Raw genomic sequence first — 25,497 nt, forward strand, 5'->3', positions numbered from 1 at the left:
ACATGAATTCAAGGACGGGTCTGACAAGGCGGATACATTAAACGCGCTGTGTCCAGGTACGGCCAACAAACACAGACCCTGAAAACCTTTATCACTGCTAAAAACACTACCACTGAAGCAAGTTATCACAAAGCTCACTGCATGGCAAAGCACGGAAAACTATTTACTTATGGCGAATATATCATAGGTGTATGTGTGTGTTTCAAGTTTTGATAGTTTCTAAAATAAAATGTTATTGATGAATGGTAAGGTAGCTGTCCATATCACTTGATTTTAATTGTAGTTCATTGTTGATGAAGAATAGTTGAAGTCATGGATGTAGACAGGCCATTCCACATGTTGCACACATTCATTTTTTAGTTTGTTGATTAACAAGAATCGTGGAAGATAAAATTGGTCAATTATACGATTTCAATGTCTATCCATGTTGTATATTTGGACTGGTTTAAAATGACAGCTCTGTCGGATATAAAAAAAAATGTTGTGCGAGTCATTAATCTTGGTGTGGCACACTGATTTACAAGGAAACTTAAAAGCGACACTCCACACCAAAAAGGTTGCTGACCCCTGCTCTAAAGCATAAATCAATAGTGTTGCTGAGTAAAAATGTGCTTTTCTTTCATGATAATTCATTGTTTTTATGAGCCTGCGTATGCATTTTTAAAAAGAATGTTATTATTATCATTATCATTATTATTATCATGAATACACTTTTCCCGTCAACATGTAAAACTTACGCACCAAGGTGGACTTTATATACGTTCGAAAAATATCTATTGCACAAAAAACAGAGCACGCAAATGAAATAAACACAGACAGTTAAAAATCCAAACGCATAAAAGATACATATTCTAAGATTTGTGGTCATCAGGATCCGACGTTCAACATCTCAGGACGTCTTGTCGCCTGTAGGAAAACAATTCAAGTAAAACAATTTAATGCGACTTTCTTTGTGGCTTTTAGTGAGCCTAGATTTCTGCACCTGCATTTGCGTGTCCATGTTTTCTAGATTGGTCTTGAATTTTTCCTCCGTGTAATCTCCTGCCAGGCCCAAGTTGTGACGACCTGCGATCGAGACGAAAATACGTCTTGAAATTGCTCGTTATTGATGGGAATTTGTTTCATGTCAAAACACGCCCTCTAGTGGCTGAAAGGAGTCATTGCGTTTTCATGGGCTGCGTTTCCAGCAACTCGTAACTGTACTGTATATTGCTGGGGTGTCAAAAAAAGGCGGCCTGCGGGCTGCCTCAGGCCCGCTTAGGGATTTAATCCTGCCCGTGAGACAAAGTTGAGGGAAGCGCAAGAGAAAAACGAGCTGCAGGTTGAAATATGTCAACTTGATGTTGCCAAAGCCAGATGCCTCTAAAAAACGCTCTCTCTCTCTCTCCCTCTCTCTCTCTCCCTCTCTCCCTCTCTCTCTCTCTTTCTGTATCTGTGTCTTTTTACCTTATTTTGCTCTCTCTTCCTATTTTCCTTTTCTCTCTTTCTCTCCCTCTCTTTTGCTTTCCCCTTCCTTCTTTCTGTCCTTTCTTTCTCTCCTTCTCTCTTTTTATTTCTCTTTGGATTTCTTTCTTTCTCTCTTTCTATTTCTCTTTGGATTCATTATTTTCTCTCTATTTCTCTTTGGATTTCTATCTTTCTCTCTTTCTATTTCTCTTTGGATTTATTAATTTCTCTCTTTCCCCTCTCTCTTTTTTATCTCTTTATATATATATATATATATATATATATATATATATATATATATATATATATATATATATATATATATATATATATATATATATATATATATATATATATATATATATATATATATATATATATAATAATAATAATAATTCACTTGTATTGTCATTCTTTGTAACAATGCACACAGAACGAAATGTCGATACACCTGACCCGTACAGTTAAACTGTAGCGAGCCATATATATATATATATATATATATATATATATATATATATATACATATATATATTTGTATATATATATATATATATATCTCACATACATACCCATGTCTGTGAAGTCAAAGTAGTCTTCCTCAAAATCTAGGAATACTGGGAAGGCTTCCCTGTTCCTGAAAACACAAATTCAGTAATGCAGTTATACTCCAGGTTGTGCAATAATGGGTTTATTGGTATCGATACGATCCAAGTAAATGCAGGTTAGTATCGATCGATAACGGTTAGATATGGATATATACATATATAACTCATATATATAATTTTTATTTTTGATAAAATATGTTTTAATCTCACGCACCTTATCATTTATGAAAAAATATTTTAAACAAGGGCATATTTTCAAAGGTACGTCTTATAACCAGGCGCGCCTTATAGTCCAGAAAATACTGTACATGTCATTGGACAATATTTTGAAAATAAAATCAGTATCGCAAATAAAGAATGTTATAATGTGTGTATACAAGTGACATCATTATTATAGTGATAGCTAACAGAGTAAGACGGTATCGAGCTTAGGAAAATAATATCGATCCGATTGAGAAGTACTTGCTCGGTATCGATAATGTCGATTTTTGGATCGATCCGCTCACCTCTTTCTAAAATCTTCTGCAAAAAATTGGACAGGAGAACAAGCATAAAATCAGGATTTTATGATCCGAACTCACCAGGTTGCAGAGCGCCCCCTTCTGACGAGGAAGACGAACAGAAGGATGATGATGACAAGCAGTAGGGCCCCTGCCAGGGACCCGAATATGGCCCCGTAGAAGCCCGGACCCCAGCGATATTGGGCGCATCGTTCGCCGTAGTACTGTCTTATGCCAGACTCGTAGCATCTACCGGAAAGGAAAAATTGGATAAAAAGAGATACACATTTCCTTATGCAGTAATCCCAGTTTTTTACGATGCGGATTTTCATCGTGAATTGTGTTTTGCGTTCTGATTGGCTGAACCAGGGGTGTCAAACTTGTTTCAGCCGGGGGTCAAATGCTAGAAAAAAAAATCTCACGGGGGCCTGACCAATAATAAAAAGAAATAAAGAAAGAGACAAAGGGAAATAGAGAAATAAAGAAAGGGAGAGAACAAGGGAAACAACATTAAAGAGAGAGAAAGAGAATGGAAGAGAGAAAGAACAGAAGAGAGAGAGAGAGAAGTGGAGAGAGAGAGAGAGAAATTGAGAGAGCACAACATTTATAGGAAGAAAAAAGGACAGAGGAAAAGAGATAAAAGAGAGAAAGAAACTATCCGGGAGAGAAATAAGGCAAGAAAGAGAGAGAGAAAGAGAAAGAGAAAACGTGAGAGAAGCGAAAAAGAGAGAGAAAGAAAGGAGAGAGAAAAGGGGAGATCATATAAGAGAGAGAAGGAGAGAGAAAGAGAAATTGACAGACCACAACATTTAAAGGAAGAAAAAAGGAGAGAGGAAGAGAGAAAAAAAGAGAAAGAAACTGCACAGAGAGAAAGAAAGTTAGAAAGAGAGAGAGGGATAAAGACAAAGAAGGAGAGAAAGAAAGGGAGAGAAAACAAGGGAAACAGCATATAAAAGAGAGAGAAGAAAAGATGAATAGAGAAAACTGGATAGAGAGGGAGAGAGAGGAATTGAGAGAGCACAAATTTAAAGGAAGAAAAAAGGAGAGAGGAAGAGCGATAAAAGAGAGAAAGAAAGAAACTACATTAGAGAGAAGGAAAGAGATAAAGAGCAAGAGAAGGAGAAAAAGTGAGAGGAGAGAGAAAAAGAGAGTAAACGAATGAGAAAAAGAGAGAAAGTTAGGGAAAAAGAGAGGTAGCGGCTTGTTGACTGTTCCCAGGGTAAGGACCAAAACCTAAGGTCAGGCAGCATTCAGCCACTTTAGTCCACACTGGTAGGTTGTGGTTATGGCATTAATCCTGAGGCCATCCCTATCAGTGTGGATAACCCTTCCTCATGTCCCTTTCCTCACATGGTTAGTCTGTGCCTTGTCATAAACATGTTTCATCTCTATCACTACTTTTTTGTTATTATTGTATTTTAACTGTGTATGTGTATGAGGTGTTTTGGGGTGTCAGATGGGCGGGACTTGGGTCACGGAGATTTTACTGTCTTCTTATATGCTGAATGCTTTTTTACAGCACTTTGAGTGTCATTTTTTTGCCTAAAGAGTGCTTTTCACAAGAATGAATGAATGAATGAAAACTTTATTCGAACATCAAAATAAAAACAGAACAAAAACAATAACTCAACAACAAAATAACGTTACATAATATGTTCAAAAAAGGGGATAGTAAGAAGCAAATTCTTATATCACCTACCCCTTCATCTTCCCCACCAAATATACTAATGTTATAACAACAATTGTCATGATATTAATAATAACAGTTTTGATATAAGAATAGCAACAATAACACAAAGTTAACTAGACGCACTATTCCCAATCTCCCGCACCACTCATACCCGTTTTTTTTCATTTCTGTATTCGGCCAGGAATGTTCCTTTGTATCTAAACCTGAACAAGTGAATAGTTGGACATTGTTTGATATTGTCATGTAAATTATTCCACATTTTTACTCCACACACAGACGCACACATACTTTTCCTGGTGGTTCTCACCTTTGGGATTATGAATTCACTACAGCCCCTTAAGTTATAATTTCCTTCTTTCTGAATGAATAATTTATGGATGTTTTCTGAAACTACGTTTTTGTTGACTTTAAATAGCAGTTGTGCAGTGAAAAAATTTACTAAATCATCTAATTTTAATAATTTGGACTGCAGGAATAAATTATTAGTAGGGTCTCAATATCCTACCCTGGTAAATTTGAACATTAAAATTTATGCATTTTCAAGGATTTCAAGCACCCGTAAGCAATGTTCCCTCTAATTTTCCACGGGTCTGAGCGTTCACACAAAGTCGGTGAGCAGTGCTTGAAACAACAGTGAGCAACCATAATCCCAAGTGTGGCAAGATAATTAATCATCAAACATGACATCACGTTACATTTTTCTGAGTTTCCGGCAATGCAAAATTATTTTTCTCTTTTGAATGAATTGACTCATGTACTATTGCAAAGGTTGTACGGCCTACAAACGTCGTTTGTTCTTACAATTCTTTCACAAGATATCCATTTCTTTTTATTTCCTGATATATTTTGTCGCATAATATTAACATTTTTGGGGGCTTATTAAGTCGGTTGTAAGATACACTGTACTTAATCACATTTTTTAGTGGAAGTACAATGTTGGCAACAAGATTCACTTGATATAATTGGAAATTATTTGACAAACAAAACAAAAACTTTTTCTTCTGTTTTCCGTGTTTTTGTTCTACTTTTTTTTAAATTCCTTTAAAAAAATCTCATTGTGTTTATTTTTTCCGAGCTGTTACTTTTTTCTTTTTGTCCTCTAATTTTTTCCTACATTTCTTTCTTTTCTTTTTTTTCTGGCTTTTTTCTAAATTTTTCCTTCTTTTTTCTCTTCCTTTTGTTTCTTTTTTTCTCAGCTTTTCTTTTTCATTTTAGTATTTTTTTCTTTTTTGTTCTATTCCCCCCTTCTTTTAAGTCATTTTGTGCATAATTTTACATACTATTTGGTCATGTTGGGATTAAAGAAGCAAAAACAAACCGAAGAGCCATTTAGGACCCGAAAGAGCCGGTTCCTTTTAGTGAGCCGAGCCGAGGAAGCCGGTTCCCCGACAAACTCTACTAACTTTACTCAACTTCGTTCTCCTTCGACTCGATTTCAAAATACCGCATTTAGGACACAACGTCAGGGGAACCCGTGTATTTTTACCTTCATGCACTGTAACCTTGACTTAAGTCGCTTCTTAATTAGTAATTTTGAGCCCTCATTTTTGTGCGCCGGCTAGATTTTCTCATGCGCTGAGAACGTGCGAGCAGTGCGCAATTGCGCACGCGCGCAGCTTAGAGGGAACACTGCCCGTAAGAACCCTGCTTGCACAGCCAACGACCCAACCCATAGACCGACCAACCCGCCAGACGAAAAAGTGTCTTACCTGCACTGAGCCCCCAAGACAACGTGATTGAGACATTCCCCGTGTCCATGGCAGTAATCGGGCGCCATCTTGCAGGGACCGATGCACCGCCACTGACCGTCTATCACCTCAGGGGTGTAATTGGCAAACCCGGAGCAGTTGACGAAGGGCTGTAGGTCCGTGATGTCTGATGGCCGGAACAAGAAGTTTTTGTCGTCGAAAACCGAAAGCGTATAAAACCGGGCTCACCGTTGATCTGCGGTGTCGGGGAGACCACCCCCTGGAGCAGCACGCCGACATCGCCGAAAGCTTGAGAGATCTGCCCGATGTTATCGCTGTCCTCCAGGATTCGCGCCAACGTGGCATCCAGCTGATCGTTGAGCCAGTTGATCTGCGTGGCGTTGTTCTCGTATTTGTACTGAGCTCTGCTGGTGGCCAGAACGCTTCTCGGTCTGTGGGCGAGAAATCGGGGACCGGTGAGGACGCTCGGGGTCGGGGCGGGATTACAAGAGGACGGGTTTCACCTACGAGGACTCGGCAGGGTCAGCTCGGGCGTCGGCTTTCTTTAGGACTGCTTTCACCTACAGGCCAAAACATGAAAATGAAGTCTTTAGGCGCGAGTGGCAGCCTTTTCAGTAGCTCCGTGTCATTTTCCTTTTTAGTGATTCATTGTTTTAAATGTCTGCTTCTATCTTCGGTGTTTTTCGTCCCGTTTGACAACTACACTTTGGATTACTTTCTATCCTATGGACATGGGTTTTAACACACAAAAATGTGTTTATTCGAGGAATCAACTCCTTGCCCTGAAAAATTCTCATGCCGGCTTGATGAGGGGGCCCTATCATGGATGCAGAGCTGGAGCTAAGATGAAGGCTAAGTGGCTAGCTGCGTTATAAGCCTTCGGTACCGTCCGTAATCATGTTAAATGTGAACTCTCTACCGAATAAGACAGACGAACTGGCTGTGCTGGTGGAAAACATCAAAGCGTATAGGGAGTGCAGTATGCTGTGTTTTACGGAAACGTGGCTCACGTCTAGCATCCTGGACGCTAACGTGGAGCTACCCAGAGCTACCCGGCTTCAGCGCTGTTAGGGGCGACAGAGACACAAAAGCCTGCGGGAAGTGGAGATGAGGTAGATTCGTTATCTACGTGAACACGAGGTGGTGTAACCCTGGGGACAAAGATTTCCATCTACTGCAGGAAGTTGAACTTTTGGACTAGCATGCGACGTCATACACTCCGCTGTTGCTAAACTACAACACAGCACCCCGAGGCCATCCGGTTAAGCTGTTAATAAACAACAAAAGGATACTGCTGGAAGTGTGAATTTCCCTATAAAGTATCTATCTATCTTTATTTTATGTTTACCTTGAAGTGCCCTGGCTCAACCGTTGCATACAACGATTATTTTTTTTTATAATCAGTGAATCGGTCCATTATTTTTTCGATTAATCGATAAATCGGATTGGACGAAGACGTTTTTGATTTCCTCCTCCTTATTTAAATATTACATTTTTGGAAAGATAACAAAAATTGTGCACAGAATATTCGATAGCATAACCCCCCCCCCCAAAAAAAATCCAAGTGTTTGTCAAAGAACATGAAAATAAACAAAAATACATACAAATAAATGCTATACACAAGATCCTTTTTTCCTACTAACTTATCCAAATAGCATATTATATTTAAACTTATCGTAAAAAACAAAAAAAAAGAAATACATTTATTTTCATGTGAAGCGATCTTTTTTATCGACAAAAAAAATATATAGAAAATGTAAACCCACTTTTCAAAATTTGGTCAATAAATTTGTTTTTTTTGGGGTTAATTAAATCTTTGAATATGATAAAAAAAATCCCCAATATTCAAATAATTATGCCTCAATTTGTCAAGGCATAGATTCATCAAGGTGCTGGAAGCATTCCTCAGAGAGTTTGGTCCATATCGACATGATGACATCACACAGTTGGCGCAGATTTGTTGGCTACACATCCCAAAGATGCTCTATTGGATTGAGATCTGGTGACTGTGGAGGCTATTTGAGTACAGCGAACTCATTGTCATGTTCAAGAAACCAGTCTGAAATGATTCCAGGTTTATGACATGGCGCATTATCCCGCTGCAAGTAGCCATTAGAAGTTGGGTACATTGTGGTTATAAAGGCAAGGACATGGTCATCAGCAATACTCAGGTAGGCTGCTGTGTTGCGACAATGGTCAAGAAGATAGTGCCAGGAAGATATTCCCCTCACCATGACACCAACACCACCACCAGCCTGGACTGTTGATACAAGGTTGGACGGATCCTTGTATTCATGTTGTTGACGCCAAATTCTGACCCTACCATCCAAATGTCGCAGCAGAATTTTAAGACACATCAGACCAGGCAATGTATTTCCAATCTTCTGTTGTCCGGTTTCAGTGAGCTTGTGCAAATTGTAGCCTCAATTTCCTGTTCTTAGCTGAAAGGAGTGGCACCTGGCATGGTCTTCTCCTGTAGCCCCTCTGCCTCAAAGTTCGACATACTGTGCGTTCAGAGATGCTCTTCTGCCCACCTTGGTTTTACCGAGTGGTTATTTGAGTCATTGTTGCCTTTCTATCAGCTCAAACCAGTCTGGCCACGCTCTTCTTTTCAGACCATTCTCTGTAAACTCTAGAGATGGTGGTGTGTGAAAATCTCAGATCCGCAGTTACTGAGATACTCAGAGTAGCCCTTTTGACACCAACACCATTGCCACAATCAAAGTCACTCAATTAACCTTTTTCCCCATACTGATGCTCGCTTTGAACTGCAGGAGCTTGTCTTGACTATGTCTTAAAGCAGGGGTCAGGAACCTATGGCTCGCGAGCCACATGTGGCTCTTTTGATGATAACATCTGGCTCGGAAATCTGGCTCGCAGTTTTGGGTTTAAAAAAAATTAGCGTTTGTTTAAATCCATCCATCGATTTTCTACTGCTCATGTCTTGTGCAGAGTTGCAGTTGCATGAGCGATTGTCTATTATTTTAATTGGATGATAATACCCTACGTTGGCCGTTACTGGGCCGTTTCTGGGGCACAGGTACACGCCCCCTTTTGCGTCCCTTGGCACTTGGCCATTGGTCATTAGCTCAAAGCTAACCCATCGACGGAGAAGATGGCAAAACGAAGAAAAGATGATGAATATCGTACATTTCAGGACGAATGGACCGAAGAATTTGTGGAGAGGTATGCCTGATTTGCAATGACAAAATTGTATCGATGATGTGGGTTAGCCGTCTCCTGTTTGGTACACTTAGTTCTGCTGTTAGGAATAATAAAATCCGCCCCTGTGTGGAAATGTCGACCTTCCTGGTCATTTTTTCTCTCAAGAAACGAGAGCGCATAATTGTTGGATGAATGTAGGTCGTGTATGGTTAATGGAGTCAGATAACTAATTCGAACAATTTGGTAAACTGTACATTTTGATAGTTTAAATCCCAACAGTCTACATGCCTAAATGAGTTGTCACCATGTGATTGTTTTTTTAGAAATTAGGTGTTCTTGAGTAGTTGTAGGGCAGCACTTTCGTGGTACAGTTGTGAGGTCACCGGTTCAAATCCAGCTACCAGCCTTCCTGTGCGATGTTTGCATGTTCTCCCTGTGCCTGCTTGGCTTTCCTCTGAGCATTCCGGTTTCCTCCCACATTCCAAAAAAATGCGTGTAGGTTAATTGGCTAGATTATATTGTCCCTAGGTGTGAATGAGCAAGTGAGTTGTATGTCTCTGTGTACCCTCTTTATTAATCTCTAACTCTTTAATCAAATAAAGTGGCCCCTATGAGATTGTTTTTCGAGCATGTGGCCTCAACCTAAAATGGGTTTGACACCATTGCTCCATAGGATTGAGGTCTGGACTTTGGCTTTGGCATTCTAACACATTTTAAACCATTCAATTGTTGATTTTGCCTCATGTTTACTGTCATTGTTCAGTTTGAAGGTGAACCTGTGCCCCATTCTCTTGCAGACATCTAAAGATTTTCTGCCTTAATCATCATTTGGCTTCATCCATCTTTAACTCTCACGATCATCCCATACTGAAGAAAAGCAACCACATAGCATGATGGTGCCACCACCATGTTTGACAGTCCTGGGTGTCCTCTGCCCACTGTTTGCAGATAGCTGGCATGGGCTCCAGCACATCCGCGCCACTACTAAGGAAAAATAACTGCAGATAATGGATGGATGGATGAGTAGTTGTACAGGTCTAAGTAATAAAGTGGCTGGTGACTGTAATTGCATCTGGGAAGCAGTGTTCATCATCCATACAAAACCAAGGAAAAAACAACCATATCAACTTCATGGTGGACATGCACGCAAGGATTTGTATGAACACAACATTTCTACCTTCATCAACAGACCCTGAAAAAAATCGATCTGGGGTTCAGGCTTGAGAGAGCGCTCCAGCCTTCTTCCTTCAACGGCGTCTCCCGGTCTGTCGTGGGAAAAAGAACCCAAACAAATAAAAATCTTGTAATTAACTCAACTGGATCAGATGACTGAACTTACTGTAAGTTGACGACTCCAATGCTTTTAAATGCTTTCGGATCGGCACTTTCGCACAGCGCAGTGAGCTGGAAAAGAAAAGAAGTGTACAGTGCCTTGCAAAAGGATATTTTAGCAAAATTCCATAAAGTCTCAGAATTTGTGGAAAGGAACCATCCAGAATACAATAATGCTGTCTTTTCATGTATATTTAAACTGACACTTCATGACACACAGAACTACTCCGATTGTCATTGTTAGTCATTTAAGTCAACATTGGCTCATTCAGAAGTCAAGTCGAGTCAAGTAATGTTTATTCGTTCAGCCCTTAATCACGAAAGAGTCTCAAAGGGCTGTACAAACCAGCCATCAGCGAACTTCTGGAGTCACTTGGCTGAGCTGAGAGACCAGGGGGGACAATTATTGTTCAACCTTTAAGTTTTTTTCCCCGGTAAATAAAATGTAAAATGTTGAAACTATTTGGTCCCACTCCACGATTGTGTCTTACATGTTGTCGATTCTTAGTTAATATTTTCAGTTTTTTAGCTTTGACTTTGAAGCCTGAAATATCACAAAATGACAAACGGTTCTTGGGTGTGGGGGCAATATTTTAGTCACTGTTGCTTTATTTAAAGTGGTTGAATTTCTTGTATTTTTTTTTTACTGAAACAAAAAATCTGTACCTGCTTCAATAACTTTTCGATGAAACTTAATGATTCCGGTGTGAGTAAATCATAATAAGCATCCAGAAATGTGATCTTGATGTCCAAAGTAATGTTTGCTTTCCGAGGAGGTATTGATTGGAGATCTGTAGGGTGGGGAAACAAAACATACAAGGCATAAAAACACATCAACAAACTGACTATATCAGGGGTGTCTAACCTCATGGCCGCGGGCACCAGGGTTCCCCCTGAAAAGAGCTGTGGTGCCCGCGGGCCTTTTCTGAAAATACACCACCAGAACTGTGTCATCAGCATTTTCTAGTAACATTTTTTTGTGTGTGTGGTTGACTGAAAAAATAAGCTTACTTCCTACTTATCTCTCTTCTTCTCTTTCTTTCTCTTTTCTCTATTTCAGTCTTTCTTTTTGTCCTTTTTTCTTGCCTTCTTTTCTCTGTCTCCCTCTCTCACCTTCACTCTCTCTTTATAAATTTATTTTTTGGTTCTTTATTTCTTAATTTCATTTTTCTTTCTTGATTTCATTTTTCTTTTTCTTTCATTCTTTCTTTTGTATTTTCTTTCTCTCTGTCTTTCTCTCTCTCCTTCTATTTCTCTCTCTCTCATTTTATGTCTAGGTAGCAATGTCCTCTCAACCATACAAAACAAACCAAACTACATTCTGCGGATGCACCTCCATTATTAGCTTGTAAAAAAAAAATCTTAGCAAGGAAAAAAACTTGTGATAGTATTACAGAAAACTCATGAGTGAAGTAATTTGTACCTCGATTCAAAATGTATGAACATTGTTATGTGATTATTAAATGAGTTTGCATTGGAAAACAACAACATTGCAGACTTGCTTGAATTACTCCATGAACTGAAACATCATTAATCAATTTAATTAAGCAAGTCGTTTTATCATGTCAAGAAACCACACAAGACAGGGTAGTAATAAAAAAAGACAGGTAAAATCTTACCAACAGATGCTGATGTGAAGTTTTCTCCAAAACTGCAGGTATCTCCGTGAGTAGAATCAGTACAATTGCAGTAACATTTTTTGAGCTCTACGCTGAAAAGGCAAGTGCCAATGGTACAATTACAATCCTCATCCGTGCACTGGGGGGTGGGCAAGACTTTGGTAGGTGTCGCTGCACTCGTACCATCAGACCGATCAGTGGAAAGAGTGGATTGTATGGTAATGGGGGAACGTTGGGAAGGTGTGTGCTCTGTAGATGTGACAAAGTCTGATGTTTGTATCTCGATAATAGCTGTTGGAGAAGAGGACATTTTCTTACTGGTTGAGATAATTTCAGTTGACTTTGTGTCAAAATGTGTTGTTTCCGATGAAGGATTTGGGCCTGGAGATGAATAAAAGGTCGTTGATGATAGTTTGCTGCTGGTTAGAGGGGACTGTGTTGTTTCTAGATCCATTGTTGTTCTATCTTCAGGCGAAGTGTAGGTTGGCTGAGGGGTAGATGTTTCAATTGGTGTAAATAAATCGGTGCTTGTGGTAGCTGTCACAAATGCAGTCTGGGGCTCTGAGGATGCTTGTGGTGTACTTGTGGATTCCAGACTGGTTACCTCGGTGCTAAACATGTAAGGTGTTGAACCTCCGGGTGTCAGTGTTGTTTCAGTTGTAAGGTTTGGTTCTGTAGATGAATGAACAGTGGTTGATGATGGTTCACTGCTGGTTAGAGAGGACTCTGTTGTTTCCAGATCCATTGTTGTTCTATCTTCAGGCGAAGTGTAGGTTGCCTGAGGGGTAGATGTTTCAATTGATGTAAATAAATCAGTGCTTGTGGTAACTGTCACAAATGCAGTCTGGGGCTCTGAGGATGCTTGTGGTGTACTTGTGGATTCCAGACTGGTTAACTCAGTGCTAAACATGTAAGGTGTTGAACCTCCGGGTGGCAGTGTTGTTTCAGTTGTAAGGTTTGGTTCTGTAGATGAATGAACAATGGTTGACGATGGTTCACTGCTGGTTAGAGAGGACTCTGTTGTTTCCAGATCCATTGTTGTTCTATCTTCAGGCGAAGTGTAGGTTGCCTGAGGGGTAGATGTTTCAATTGATGTAAATAAATCGGTGCTTGTGGTAGCTGTCACAAATGCAGTCTGGGGCTCTGAGGATGCTTGTGGTGTACTTGTGGATTCCAGACTGGTTAACTCGGTGCTAAACATGTAAGGTGTTGAACCTCCAGGTGTCAGTGTTGTTTCAGTTGTAAGGTTTGGTTCTGTAGATGAATGAACAGTGGTTGATGATGGTTCACTGCTGGTTGGAGAGGACTCTGTTGTTTCCAGATCCATTGTTGTTCTATATTCAGGCGAAGTGTAGGTTGCCTGAGGGGTAGATGTTTCAATTGATGTAAATAAATCGATGCTTGTGGTAGCTGTGACAAATGCAGTCTGGGGCTCTGAGGATGCTTGTGGTGTACTTGTGGATTCCAGACTGGTTAACTCGGTGCTAAACATGTAAGGTGTTGAACCTCCGGGTGTCAGTGTTGTTTCAGTTGTAAGGTTTGGTTCTGTAGATGAATGAACAGTGGTTGACGATGGTTCACTCCTTGTTAGAGAGGACTCTGTTGTTTCCAGATCCATTGTTGTTCTATCTTCAGGCGACGTGTAGGTTGCCTGAGGGGTAGATGTTTCAATTGATGTAAATAAATCGGTGCTTGTGGTAGCTGTCACAAATGCAGTCTGGGGCTCTGAGGATGCTTGTGGTGTACTTGTGGATTCCAGACTGGTTAACTCGGTGTTAAACATGTAAGGTGTTGAACCTCCAGGTGTCAGTGTTGTTTCAGTTGTAAGGTTTGGTTCTGTAGATGAATGAACAGTGGTTGACGATGGTTCACTGCTGGTTGGAGAGGACTCTGTTGTTTCCAGATCCATTGTTGTTCTATCTTCAGGCGAAGTGTAGGTTGCCTGAGGGGTAGATGTTTCAATTGATGTAAATAAATCGGTGCTTGTGGTAGCTGTCACAAATGCAGTCTGGGGCTCTGAGGATGCTTGTGGTGTACTTGTGGATTCCAGACTGGTTAACTCGGTGCTAAACATGTAAGGTGTTGAACCTCCGGGTGTCAGTGTTGTTTCAGTTGTAAGGTTTGGTTCTGTAGATGAATGAACAGTGGTTGATGATGGTTCACTGCTGGTTGGAGAGGACTCTGTTGTTTCCAGATCCATTGTTGTTCTATCTTCAGGCGAAGTGTAGGCTGCCTGAGGGGTAGATGTTTCAATTGATGTAAATAAATCAATGCTTGTGGTAGCTGTCACAAATGCAGTCTGGGGCTCTGAGGATGCTTGTGGTGTACTTGTGAATTCCAGACTGGTTAACTCGGTGCTAAACATGTAAGGTGTTGAACCTCCGGGTGTCAGTGTTGTTTCAGTTGTAAGGTTTGGTTCTGTAGATGAATGAACAGTGGTTGACGATGGTTCACTCCTTGTTAGAGAGGACTCTGTTGTTTCCAGATCCATTGTTGTTCTATCTTCAGGCGACGTGTAGGTTGCCTGAGGGGTAGATGTTTCAATTGATGTAAATAAATCGGTGCTTGTGGTAGCTGTCACAAATGCAGTCTGGGGCTCTGAGGATGCTTGTGGTGTACTTGTGGATTCCAGACTGGTTAACTCGGTGCTAAACATGTAAGGTGTTGAACCTCCAGGTGTCAGTGTTGTTTCAGTTGTAAGGTTTGGTTCTGTAGATGAATGAACAGTGGTTGATGATGGTTCACTGCTGGTTAGAGAGGACTCTGTTGTTTCCAGATCCATTGTTGTTCTATCTTCAGGCGAAGTGTAGGTTGCCTGAGGGGTAGATGTTTCAATTGATGTAAATAAATCAGTGCTTGTGGTAACTGTCACAAATGCAGTCTGGGGCTCTGAGGATGCTTGATGTGTACTTGTGGATTCCAGACTGGTTAACTCGGTGCTAAACATGTAAGGTGTTGAACCTCCAGGTGTCAGTGTTGTTTCAGTTGTAAGGTTTGGTTCTGTAGATGAATGAACAGTGGTTGATGATGGTTCACTGCTGGTTGGAGAGGACTCTGTTGTTTCCAGATCCATTGTTGTTCTATCTTCAGGCGAAGTGTAGGTTGCCTGAAGGGTAGATGTTTCAATTGATGTAAATAAATCGGTGCTTGTGGTAGCTGTCACAAATGCAGTCTGGGGCTCTGAGGATGCTTGTGGTGTACTTGTGGATTCCAGACTGGTTAACTCGGTGCTAAACATGTAAGGTGTTGAACCTCCGGGTGTCAGTGTTGTTTCAGTTGTAAGGTTTGGTTCTGTAGATGAATGAACAGTGGTTGATGATGGTTCACTGCTGGTTGGAGAGGACTCTGTTGTTTCCAGATCCATTGTTGTTCTATCTTCAGGCGAAGTGTAGGTTGCCTGAGGGGTAGATGTTTCAATTGATGTAAATAAATCGATGTTTGTGGTAGCTGTGACAAATGCAGTCTGGGGCTCTGAGGATGCTTGTGGTGTACTTGTGGATTCCAGACTGGTTAACTCGGTGCTAAACATGTAAGGTGTTGAACCTCCGGGTGTCAGTGTTGTTTCAGTTGTAAGGTTTGGTTCTGTAGATGAATGAACAGTGGTTGACGATGGTTCACTCCTTGTTAGAGAGGACTCTGTTGTTTCCAGATCCATTGTTGTTCTATCTTCAGGCGACGTGTAGGTTGCCTGTGGGGTAGATGTTTCAATTGATGTAAATAAATCGGTGCTTGTGGTAGCTGTCACAAATGCAGTCTGGGGCTCTGAGGATGCTTGTGGTGTACTTGTGGATTCCAGACTGGTTAACTCGGTGCTAAACATGTAAGGTGTTGAACCTCCGGGTGTCAGTGTTGTTTCAGTTGTAAGGTTTGGTTCTGTAGATGAATGAACAGTGGTTGATGATGGTTCACTGCTGGTTGGAGAGGACACTGTTGTTTCCAGATCCATTGTTGTTCTATCTTCAGGCGAAGTGTAGGTTGCCTGAAGGGTAGATGTTTCAATTGATGTAAATAAATCGGTGCTTGTGGTAGCTGTCACAAATGCAGTATGGGGCTCTGAGGATGCTTGTGGTGTACTTGTGGATTCCAGACTGGTTAACTCGGTGCTAAACATGTAAGGTGTTGAACCTCCGGGTGTCAGTGTTGTTTCAGTTGTAAGGTTTGGTTCTGTAGATGAATGAACAGTGGTTGATGATGGTTCACTGCTGGTTGGAGAGGACTCTGTTGTTTCCAGATCCATTGTTGTTCTATCTTCAGGCGAAGTGTAGGTTGCCTGAGGGGTAGATGTTTCAATTGATGTAAATAAATCGATGCTTGTGGTAGCTGTGACAAATGCAGTCTGGGGCTCTGAGGATGCTTGTGGTGTACTTGTGGATTCCAGACTGGTTAACTCGGTGCTAAACATGTAAGGTGTTGAACCTCCGGGTGTCTGTGTTGTTTCAGTTGTAAGGTTTGGTTCTGTAGATGAATGAACAGTGGTTGACGATGGTTCACTCCTTGTTAGAGAGGACTCTGTTGTTTCCAGATCCATTGTTGTTCTATCTTCAGGCGACGTGTAGGTTGTCTGAGGGGTAGATGTTTCAATTGATGTAAATAAATCGGTGCTTGTGGTAGCTGTCACAAATGCAGTCTGGGGCTCTGAGGATGCTTGTGGTGTACTTGTGGATTCCAGACTGGTTAACTCGGTGCTAAACATGTAAGGTGTTGAACCTCCAGGTGTCAGTGTTGTTTCAGTTGTAAGGTTTGGTTCTGTAGATGAATGAACAGTGGTTGACGATGGTTCACTGCTGGTTGGAGAGGACTCTGTTGTTTCCAGATCCATTGTTGTTCTATCTTCAGGCGAAGTGTAGGTTGCCTGAGGGGTAGATGTTTCAATTGATGTAAATAAATCGGTGCTTGTGGTAGCTGTCACAAATGCAGTCTGGGGCTCTGAGGATGCTTGTGGTGTACTTGTGGATTCCAGACTGGTTAACTCGGTGCTAAACATGTAAGGTGTTGAACCTCCGGGTGTCAGTGTTGTTTCAGTTGTAAGGTTTGGTTCTGTAGATGAATGAACAGTGGTTGATGATGGTTCACTGCTGGTTGGAGAGGACACTGTTGTTTCCAGATCCATTGTTGTTCTATCTTCAGGCGAAGTGTAGGTTGCCTGAAGGGTAGATGTTTCAATTGATGTAAATAAATCGGTGCTTGTGGTAGCTGTCACAAATGCAGTCTGGGGCTCTGAGGATGCTTGTGGTGTACTTGTGGATTCCAGACTGGTTAACTCGGTGCTAAACATGTAAGGTGTTGAACCTCCGGGTGTCAGTGTTGTTTCAGTTGTAAGGTTTGGTTCTGTAGATGAATGAACAGTGGTTGATGATGGTTCACTGCTGGTTGGAGAGGACTCTGTTGTTTCCAGATCCATTGTTGTTCTATCTTCAGGCGAAGTGTAGGTTGCCTGAGGGGTAGATGTTTCAATTGATGTAAATAAATCGATGCTTGTGGTAGCTGTGACAAATGCAGTCTGGGGCTCTGAGGATGCTTGTGGTGTACTTGTGGATTCCAGACTGGTTAACTCGGTGCTAAACATGTAAGGTGTTGAACCTCCGGGTGTCAGTGTTGTTTCAGTTGTAAGGTTTGGTTCTGTAGATGAATGAACAGTGGTTGACGATGGTTCACTCCTTGTTAGAGAGGACTCTGTTGTTTCCAGATCCATTGTTGTTCTATCTTCAGGCGACGTGTAGGTTGTCTGAGGGGTAGATGTTTCAATTGATGTAAATAAATCGGTGCTTGTGGTAGCTGTCACAAATGCAGTCTGGGGCTCTGAGGATGCTTGTGGTGTACTTGTGGATTCCAGACTGGTTAACTCGGTGCTAAACATGTAAGGTGTTGAACCTCCAGGTGTCAGTGTTGTTTCAGTTGTAAGGTTTGGTTCTGTAGATGAATGAACAGTGGTTGACGATGGTTCACTGCTGGTTGGAGAGGACTCTGTTGTTTCCAGATCCATTGTTGTTCTATCTTCAGGCGAAGTGTAGGTTGCCTGAGGGGTAGATGTTTCAATTGATGTAAATAAATCGGTGCTTGTGGTTGCTGTCACAAATGCAGTCTGGGGCTCTGAGGATGCTTGTGGTGTACTTGTGGATTCCAGACTGGTTAACTCGGTGCTAAACATGTAAGGTGTTGAACCTCCGGGTGTAAGTGTTGTTTCAGTTGTAAGGTTTGGTTCTGTAGATGAATGAACAGTGGTTGACGATGGTTCACTGCTGGTTAGAGAGGACTCTGTTGTTTCCAGACCCATTGTTGTTCTATCTTCAGGCGAAGTGTAGGTTGCCTGAGGGGTAGATGTTTCAATTGATGTAAATAAATCGGTGCTTGTGGTAGCTGTCACAAATTCAGTCTGGGGCTCTGAGGATGCTTGTGGTGTACTTGTGGATTCCAGACTGGTTAACTCGGTGCTAAACATGTAAGGTGTTGAACCTCCGGGTGTCAGTGTTGTTTCAGTTGTAAGGTTTGGTTCTGTAGATGAATGAACAGTGGTTGATGATGGTTCACTGCTGGTTAGAGAGGACTCTGTTGTTTCCAGATCCATTGTTGTTCTATCATCAGGCGAAGTGTAGGTTGCCTGAGGGGTAGATGTTTCAATTGATGTAAATAAATCGGGGCTTGTGGTTGCTGTCACAAATGCAGTCTGGGGCTCTGAGGATGATTGTGGTGTACTTGTGGATTCCAGTCTGGTTAACTCGGTGCTAAACATGTAAGGTGTTGAACCTCCCGGCGTCAGTGTTGTTTCAGTTGTAAGGTTTGGTTCTGTAGATGAATGAACAGTGGTTGACGACGGTTCACTGCTGGTTAGAGAGGACTCTGTTGTTTCCAGACCCATTGTTGTTCTATCTTCAGGCGAAGTGTAGGTTGCCTGAGGGGTAGATGTTTCAATTGATGTAAATAAATCGCTGCTTGTGGTATCTGTCACAAATGCAGTCTGGGGCTCTGAGGATGCTTGTGGTGTACTTGTGGATTCCAGACTGGTTAACTCGGTGCTAAACATGTAAGGTGTTGAACCTCCGGGTGTCAGTGTTGTTTCAGTTGTAAGGTTTGGTTCTGTAGATGAATGAACAGTGGTTGATGATGGTTCACTGCTGGTTAGAGAGGACTCTGTTGTTTCCAGATCCATTGTTGTTCTATCTTCAGGCGAAGTGTAGGTTGCCTGAGGGGTAGATGTTTCAATTGATGTAAATAAATCGGTGCTTGTGGTAGCTGTCACAAATTCAGTCTGGGGCTCTGAGGATGATTGTGGTGTACTTGTGTATTCCAGACTGGTTAACTCGGTGCTAAACATGTAAGGTGTTGAACCTCCGGGTGTCAGTGTTGTTTCAGTTGTAAGGTTTGGTTCTGTAGATGAATGAACAGTGGTTGATGATGGTTCACTGCTGGTTAGAGAGGACTCTGTTGTTTCCAGATCCATTGTTGTTCTATCTTCAGGCGAAGTGTAGGTTCCCTGAGGGGTAGATGTTTCAATTGATGTAAATAAATCGGTGCTTGTGGTTGCTGTCACAAATGCAGTCTGGGGCTCTGAGGATGATTGTGGTGTACTTGTGGATTCCAGTCTGGTTAACTCGGTGCTAAACATGTAAGGTGTTGAACCTCCCGGCCTCAGTGTTGTTTCAGTTGTAAGGTTTGGTTCTGTAGATGAATGAACAGTGGTTGATGATGGTTCACTGCTGGTTAGAGAGGACTCTGTTGTTTCCAGATCCATTGTTGTTCTATCTTCAGGCGAAGTGTAGGTTGCCTGAGGGGTAGATTTTTCAATTGATGTAAATAAATCGGTGCTTGTAGTTGCTGTCACAAATGCAGTCTGGAGCTCTGAGGATGCTTGTGGTGTACTTGTGGATTCCAGACTGGTTAACTCGGTGCTAAACATGTAAGGTGTTGAACCTCCGGGTGTCAGTGTTGTTTCAGTTGTAAGGTTTGGTTCTGTAGATGAATGAACAGTGGTTGACGATGGTTCACTGCTGGTTGGAGAGGACTCTGTTGTTTCCAGACCCATTGTTGTTCTATCTTCAGGCGACGTGTAGGTTGCCTGAGGGGTAGATGTTTCAATTGATGTAAATAAATCGGTGCTTGTGGTAGCTGTCACAAATGCAGTCTGGGGCTCTGAGGATGCTTGTGGTGTACTTGTGGATTCCAGACTGGTTAACTCGGTGCTAAACATGTAAGGTGTTGAACCTCCGGGTGTCAGTGTTGTTTCAGTTGTAAGGTTTGGTTCTGTAGATGAATGAACAGTGGTTGACGATGGTTCACTCCTTGTTAGAGAGGACTCTGTTGTTTCCAGATCCATTGTTGTTCTATCTTCAGGCGACGTGTAGGTTGCCTGAGGGGTAGATGTTTCAATTGATGTAAATAAATCGGTGCTTGTGGTAGCTGTCACAAATGCAGTCTGGGGCTCTGAGGATGCTTGTGGTGTACTTGTGGATTCCAGACTGGTTAACTCGGTGCTAAACATGTAAGGTGTTGAACCTCCAGGTGTCAGTGTTGTTTCAGTTGTAAGGTTTGGTTCTGTAGATGAATGAACAGTGGTTGACGATGGTTCACTGCTGGTTGGAGAGGACTCTGTTGTTTCCAGATCCATTGTTGTTCTATCTTCAGGCGAAGAGTAGGTTGCCTGAGGGGTAGATGTTTCAATTGATGTAAATAAATCGGTGCTTGTGGTTGCTGTCACAAATGCAGTCTGGGGCTCTGAGGATGCTTGTGGTGTACTTGTGGATTCCAGACTGGTTAACTCGGTGCTAAACATGTAAGGTGTTGAACCTCCGGGTGTCAGTGTTGTTTCAGTTGTAAGGTTTGGTTTTGTAGATGAATGAACAGTGGTTGACAATGGTTCACTGCTGGTTAGAGAGGACTCTGTTGTTTCCAGACCCATTGTTGTTCTATCTTCAGGCGAAGTATAGGTTGCCTGAGGGGTAGATGTTTCAATTGATGTAAATAAATCGGTGCTTGTGGTAGCTGTCACAAATTCAGTCTGGGGCTCTGAGGATGCTTGTGGTGTACTTGTGGATTCCAGACTGGTTAACTCGGTGCTAAACATGTAAGGTGTTGAACCTCCGGGTGTCAGTGTTGTTTCAGTTGTAAGGTTTGGTTCTGTAGATGAATGAACAGTGGTTGATGATGGTTCACTGCTGGTTAGAGAGGACTCTGTTGTTTCCAGATCCATTGTTGTTCTATCTTCAGGCGAAGTGTAGGTTGCCTGAGGGGTAGATGTTTCAATTGATGTAAATAAATCTGTGCTTGTGGTAGCTGTCACAAATTCAGTCTGGGGCTCTGAGGATGATTGTGGTGTACTTGTGTATTCCAGACTGGTTAACTCGGTGCTAAACATGTAAGGTGTTGAACCTCCGGGTGTCAGTGTTGTTTCAGTTGTAAGGTTTGGTTCTGTAGATGAATGAACAGTGGTTGATGATGGTTCACTGCTGGTTAGAGAGGACTCTGTTGTTTCCAGATCCATTGTTGTTCTATCTTCAGGCGAAGTGTAGGTTCCCTGAGGGGTAGATGTTTCAATTGATGTAAATAAATCGGTGCTTGTGGTTGCTGTCACAAATGCAGTCTGGGGCTCTGAGGATGATTGTGGTGTACTTGTGGATTCCAGTCTGGTTAACTCGGTGCTAAACATGTAAGGTGTTGAACCTCCCGGCCTCAGTGTTGTTTCAGTTGTAAGGTTTGGTTCTGTAGATGAATGAACAGTGGTTGATGATGGTTCACTGCTGGTTAGAGAGGACTCTGTTGTTTCCAGATCCATTGTTGTTCTATCTTCAGGCGAAGTGTAGGTTGCCTGAGGGGTAGATTTTTCAATTGATGTAAATAAATCGGTGCTTGTAGTTGCTGTCACAAATGCAGTCTGGAGCTCTGAGGATGCTTGTGGTGTACTTGTGGATTCCAGACTGGTTAACTCGGTGCTAAACATGTAAGGTGTTGAACCTCCGGGTGTCAGTGTTGTTTCAGTTGTAAGGTTTGGTTCTGTAGATGAATGAACAGTGGTTGACGATGGTTCACTGCTGGTTGGAGAGGACTCTGTTGTTTCCAGACCCATTGTTGTTCTATCTTCAGGCGACGTGTAGGTTGCCTGAGGGGTAGATGTTTCAATTGATGTAAATAAATCGGTGCTTGTGGTAGCTGTCACAAATGCAGTCTGGGGCTCTGAGGATGCTTGTGGTGTACTTGTGGATTCCAGACTGGTTAACTCGGTGCTAAACATGTAAGGTGTTGAACCTCCGGGTGTCAGTGTTGTTTCAGTTGTAAGGTTTGGTTCTGTAGATGAATGAACAGTGGTTGACGATGGTTCACTCCTTGTTAGAGAGGACTCTGTTGTTTCCAGATCCATTGTTGTTCTATCTTCAGGCGACGTGTAGGTTGCCTGAGGGGTAGATGTTTCAATTGATGTAAATAAATCGGTGCTTGTGGTAGCTGTCACAAATGCAGTCTGGGGCTCTGAGGATGCTTGTGGTGTACTTGTGGATTCCAGACTGGTTAACTCGGTGCTAAACATGTAAGGTGTTGAACCTCCAGGTGTCAGTGTTGTTTCAGTTGTAAGGTTTGGTTCTGTAGATGAATGAACAGTGGTTGACGATGGTTCACTGCTGGTTGGAGAGGACTCTGTTGTTTCCAGATCCATTGTTGTTCTATCTTCAGGCGAAGAGTAGGTTGCCTGAGGGGTAGATGTTTCAATTGATGTAAATAAATCGGTGCTTGTGGTTGCTGTCACAAATGCAGTCTGGGGCTCTGAGGATGCTTGTGGTGTACTTGTGGATTCCAGACTGGTTAACTCGGTGCTAAACATGTAAGGTGTTGAACCTCCGGGTGTCAGTGTTGTTTCAGTTGTAAGGTTTGGTTTTGTAGATGAATGAACAGTGGTTGACAATGGTTCACTGCTGGTTAGAGAGGACTCTGTTGTTTCCAGACCCATTGTTGTTCTATCTTCAGGCGAAGTATAGGTTGCCTGAGGGGTAGATGTTTCAATTGATGTAAATAAATCGGTGCTTGTGGTAGCTGTCACAAATTCAGTCTGGGGCTCTGAGGATGCTTGTGGTGTACTTGTGGATTCCAGACTGGTTAACTCGGTGCTAAACATGTAAGGTGTTGAACCTCCGGGTGTCAGTGTTGTTTCAGTTGTAAGGTTTGGTTCTGTAGATGAATGAACAGTGGTTGATGATGGTTCACTGCTGGTTAGAGAGGACTCTGTTGTTTCCAGATCCATTGTTGTTCTATCTTCAGGCGAAGTGTAGGTTCCCTGAGGGGTAGATGTTTCAATTGATGTAAATAAATCGGTGCTTGTGGTTGTTGTCACAAATGCAGTCTGGGGCTCTGAGGATGATTGTGGTGTACTTGTGGATTCCAGTCTGGTTAACTCGGTGCTAAACATGTAAGGTGTTGAACCTCCCGGCCTCAGTGTTGTTTCAGTTGTAAGGTTTGGTTCTGTAGATGAATGAACAGTGGTTGACGACGGTTCACTGCTGGTTAGAGAGGACTCTGTTGTTTCCAGACCCATTGTTGTTCTATCTTCAGGCGAAGTGTAGGTTGCCTGAGGGGTAGATGTTTCAATTGATGTAAATAAATCGGTGCTTGTGGTAGCTGTCACAAATGCAGTCTGGGGCTCTGAGGATGCTTGTGGTGTACTTGTGGATTCCAGACTGGTTAACTCGGTGCTAAACATGTAAGGTGTTGAACCTCCGGGTGTCAGTGTTGTTTCAGTTGTAAGGTTTGGTTCTGTAGATGAATGAACAGTGGTTGATGATGGTTCACTGCTGGTTAGAGAGGACTCTGTTGTTTCCAGATCCATTGTTGTTCTATCTTCAGGCGAAGTGTAGGTTGCCTGAGGGGTAGATTTTTCAATTGATGTAAATAAATCGGTGCTTGTAGTTGCTGTCACAAATGCAGTCTGGAGCTCTGAGGATGCTTGTGGTGTACTTGTGGATTCCAGACTGGTTAACTCGGTGCTAAACATGTAAGGTGTTGAACCTCCGGGTGTCAGTGTTGTTTCAGTTGTAAGGTTTGGTTCTGTAGATGAATGAACAGTGGTTGACGATGGTTCACTGCTGGTTGGAGAGGACTCTGTTGTTTCCAGACCCATTGTTGTTCTATCTTCAGGCGACGTGTAGGTTGCCTGAGGGGTAGATGTTTCAATTGATGTAAATAAATCGGTGCTTGTGGTAGCTGTCACAAATGCAGTCTGGGGCTCTGAGGATGCTTGTGGTGTACTTGTGGATTCCAGACTGGTTAACTCGGTGCTAAACATGTAAGGTGTTGAACCTCCGGGTGTCAGTGTTGTTTCAGTTGTAAGGTTTGGTTCTGTAGATGAATGAACAGTGGTTGATGATGGTTCACTGCTGGTTGGAGAGGACTCTGTTGTTTCCAGATCCATTGTTGTTCTATCTTCAGGCGAAGTGTAGGTTGCCTGAGGGGTAGATGTTTCAATTGATGTAAATAAATCGATGCTTGTGGTAGCTGTCACAAATGCAGTCTGGGGCTCTGAGGATGCTAGTGGTGTACTTGTGCATTCCAGACTGGTTAACTCGGTGCTAAACATGTAAGGTGTTGAACCTCCGGGTGTCAGTGTTGTTTCAGTTGTAAGGTTTGGTTCTGTAGATGAATGAACAGTGGTTGACGATGGTTCACTCCTTGTTAGAGAGGACTCTGTTGTTTCCAGATCCATTGTTGTTCTATCTTCAGGCGACGTGTAGGTTGCCTGAGGGGTAGATGTTTCAATTGATGTAAATAAATCGGTGCTTGTGGTAGCTGTCACAAATGCAGTCTGGGGCTCTGAGGATGCTTGTGGTGTACTTGTGGATTCCAGACTGGTTAACTCGGTGCTAAACATGTAAGGTGTTGAACCTCCAGGTGTCAGTGTTGTTTCAGTTGTAAGGTTTGGTTCTGTAGATGAATGAACAGTGGTTGACGATGGTTCACTGCTGGTTGGAGAGGACTCTGTTTTTTCCAGATCTATTGTTGTTCTATCTTCAGGCGAAGTGTAGGTTGCCTGAGGGGTAGATGTTTCAATTGATGTAAATAAATCGGTGCTTGTGGTTGCTGTCACAAATGCAGTCTGGGGCTCTGAGGATGCTTGTGGTGTACTTGTGGATTCCAGACTGGTTAACTCGGTGCTAAACATGTAAGGTGTTGAACCTCCGGGTGTCAGTGTTGTTTCAGTTGTAAGGTTTGGTTCTGTAGATGAATGAACAGTGGTTGACGACGGTTCACTGCTGGTTAGAGAGGACTCTGTTGTTTCCAGACCCATTGTTGTTCTATCTTCAGGCGAAGTATAGGTTGCCTGAGGGGTAGATGTTTCAATTGATGTAAATAAATCGGTGCTTGTGGTAGCTGTCACAAATTCAGTCTGGGGCTCTGAGGATGCTTGTGGTGTACTTGTGGATTCCAGACTGGTTAACTCGGTGCTAAACATGTAAG

General features: G+C 42.2%; 1 protein-coding gene across 1 annotated transcript; it reads right to left on the reverse strand.

Annotated features, from left to right (window-relative positions):
* Positions 1-867: 867 nt before the first annotated feature.
* LOC148363950 (uncharacterized) lies at positions 868-23,872 on the reverse strand. The gene is made up of 14 exons (XM_088337306.1): positions 23,780-23,872; positions 17,429-17,488; positions 12,411-12,450; positions 12,070-12,360; positions 11,117-11,241; positions 10,458-10,522; positions 10,296-10,383; positions 6,461-6,513; positions 6,182-6,384; positions 5,954-6,119; positions 2,636-2,803; positions 2,019-2,083; positions 975-1,065; positions 868-901 (listed from the first exon to the last, which is right to left on the reverse strand). The coding sequence occupies exons 1-14, from the start codon at positions 23,870-23,872 to the stop codon at positions 868-870; spliced, it is 1,542 nt and encodes a 513-aa protein (XP_088193432.1).
* Between the last annotated feature and the right edge of the window lie 1,625 nt (positions 23,873-25,497).

The sequence above is a fragment of the Urocampus carinirostris genome, chromosome 6 (genome assembly GCF_059441175.1).
Source record: "Urocampus carinirostris isolate Australia breed hairy pipefish chromosome 6, RoL_Ucar_1.0, whole genome shotgun sequence".
Taxonomy (NCBI): Eukaryota; Metazoa; Chordata; class Actinopteri; order Syngnathiformes; family Syngnathidae; genus Urocampus; species Urocampus carinirostris.

Coding starts and splice junctions, on each gene's coding strand:
- LOC148363950 (XM_088337306.1), bottom strand. CDS start 23,872: ATGGATCTGGAAACAACAGAGTCCTCTCTAACCAGCAGTGAACCATCA. Junction 12,451..17,428: donor CCTCTCCAACCAGCAGTGAA/CCATCATCAACC, acceptor ATTCATCTCCAG/GCCCAAATCCTTCATCGGAA. Junction 6,514..10,295: donor TTCAGGGTCTGTTGATGAAG/GTAGAAATGTTG, acceptor TTTGGCCTGTAG/GTGAAAGCAGTCCTAAAGAA.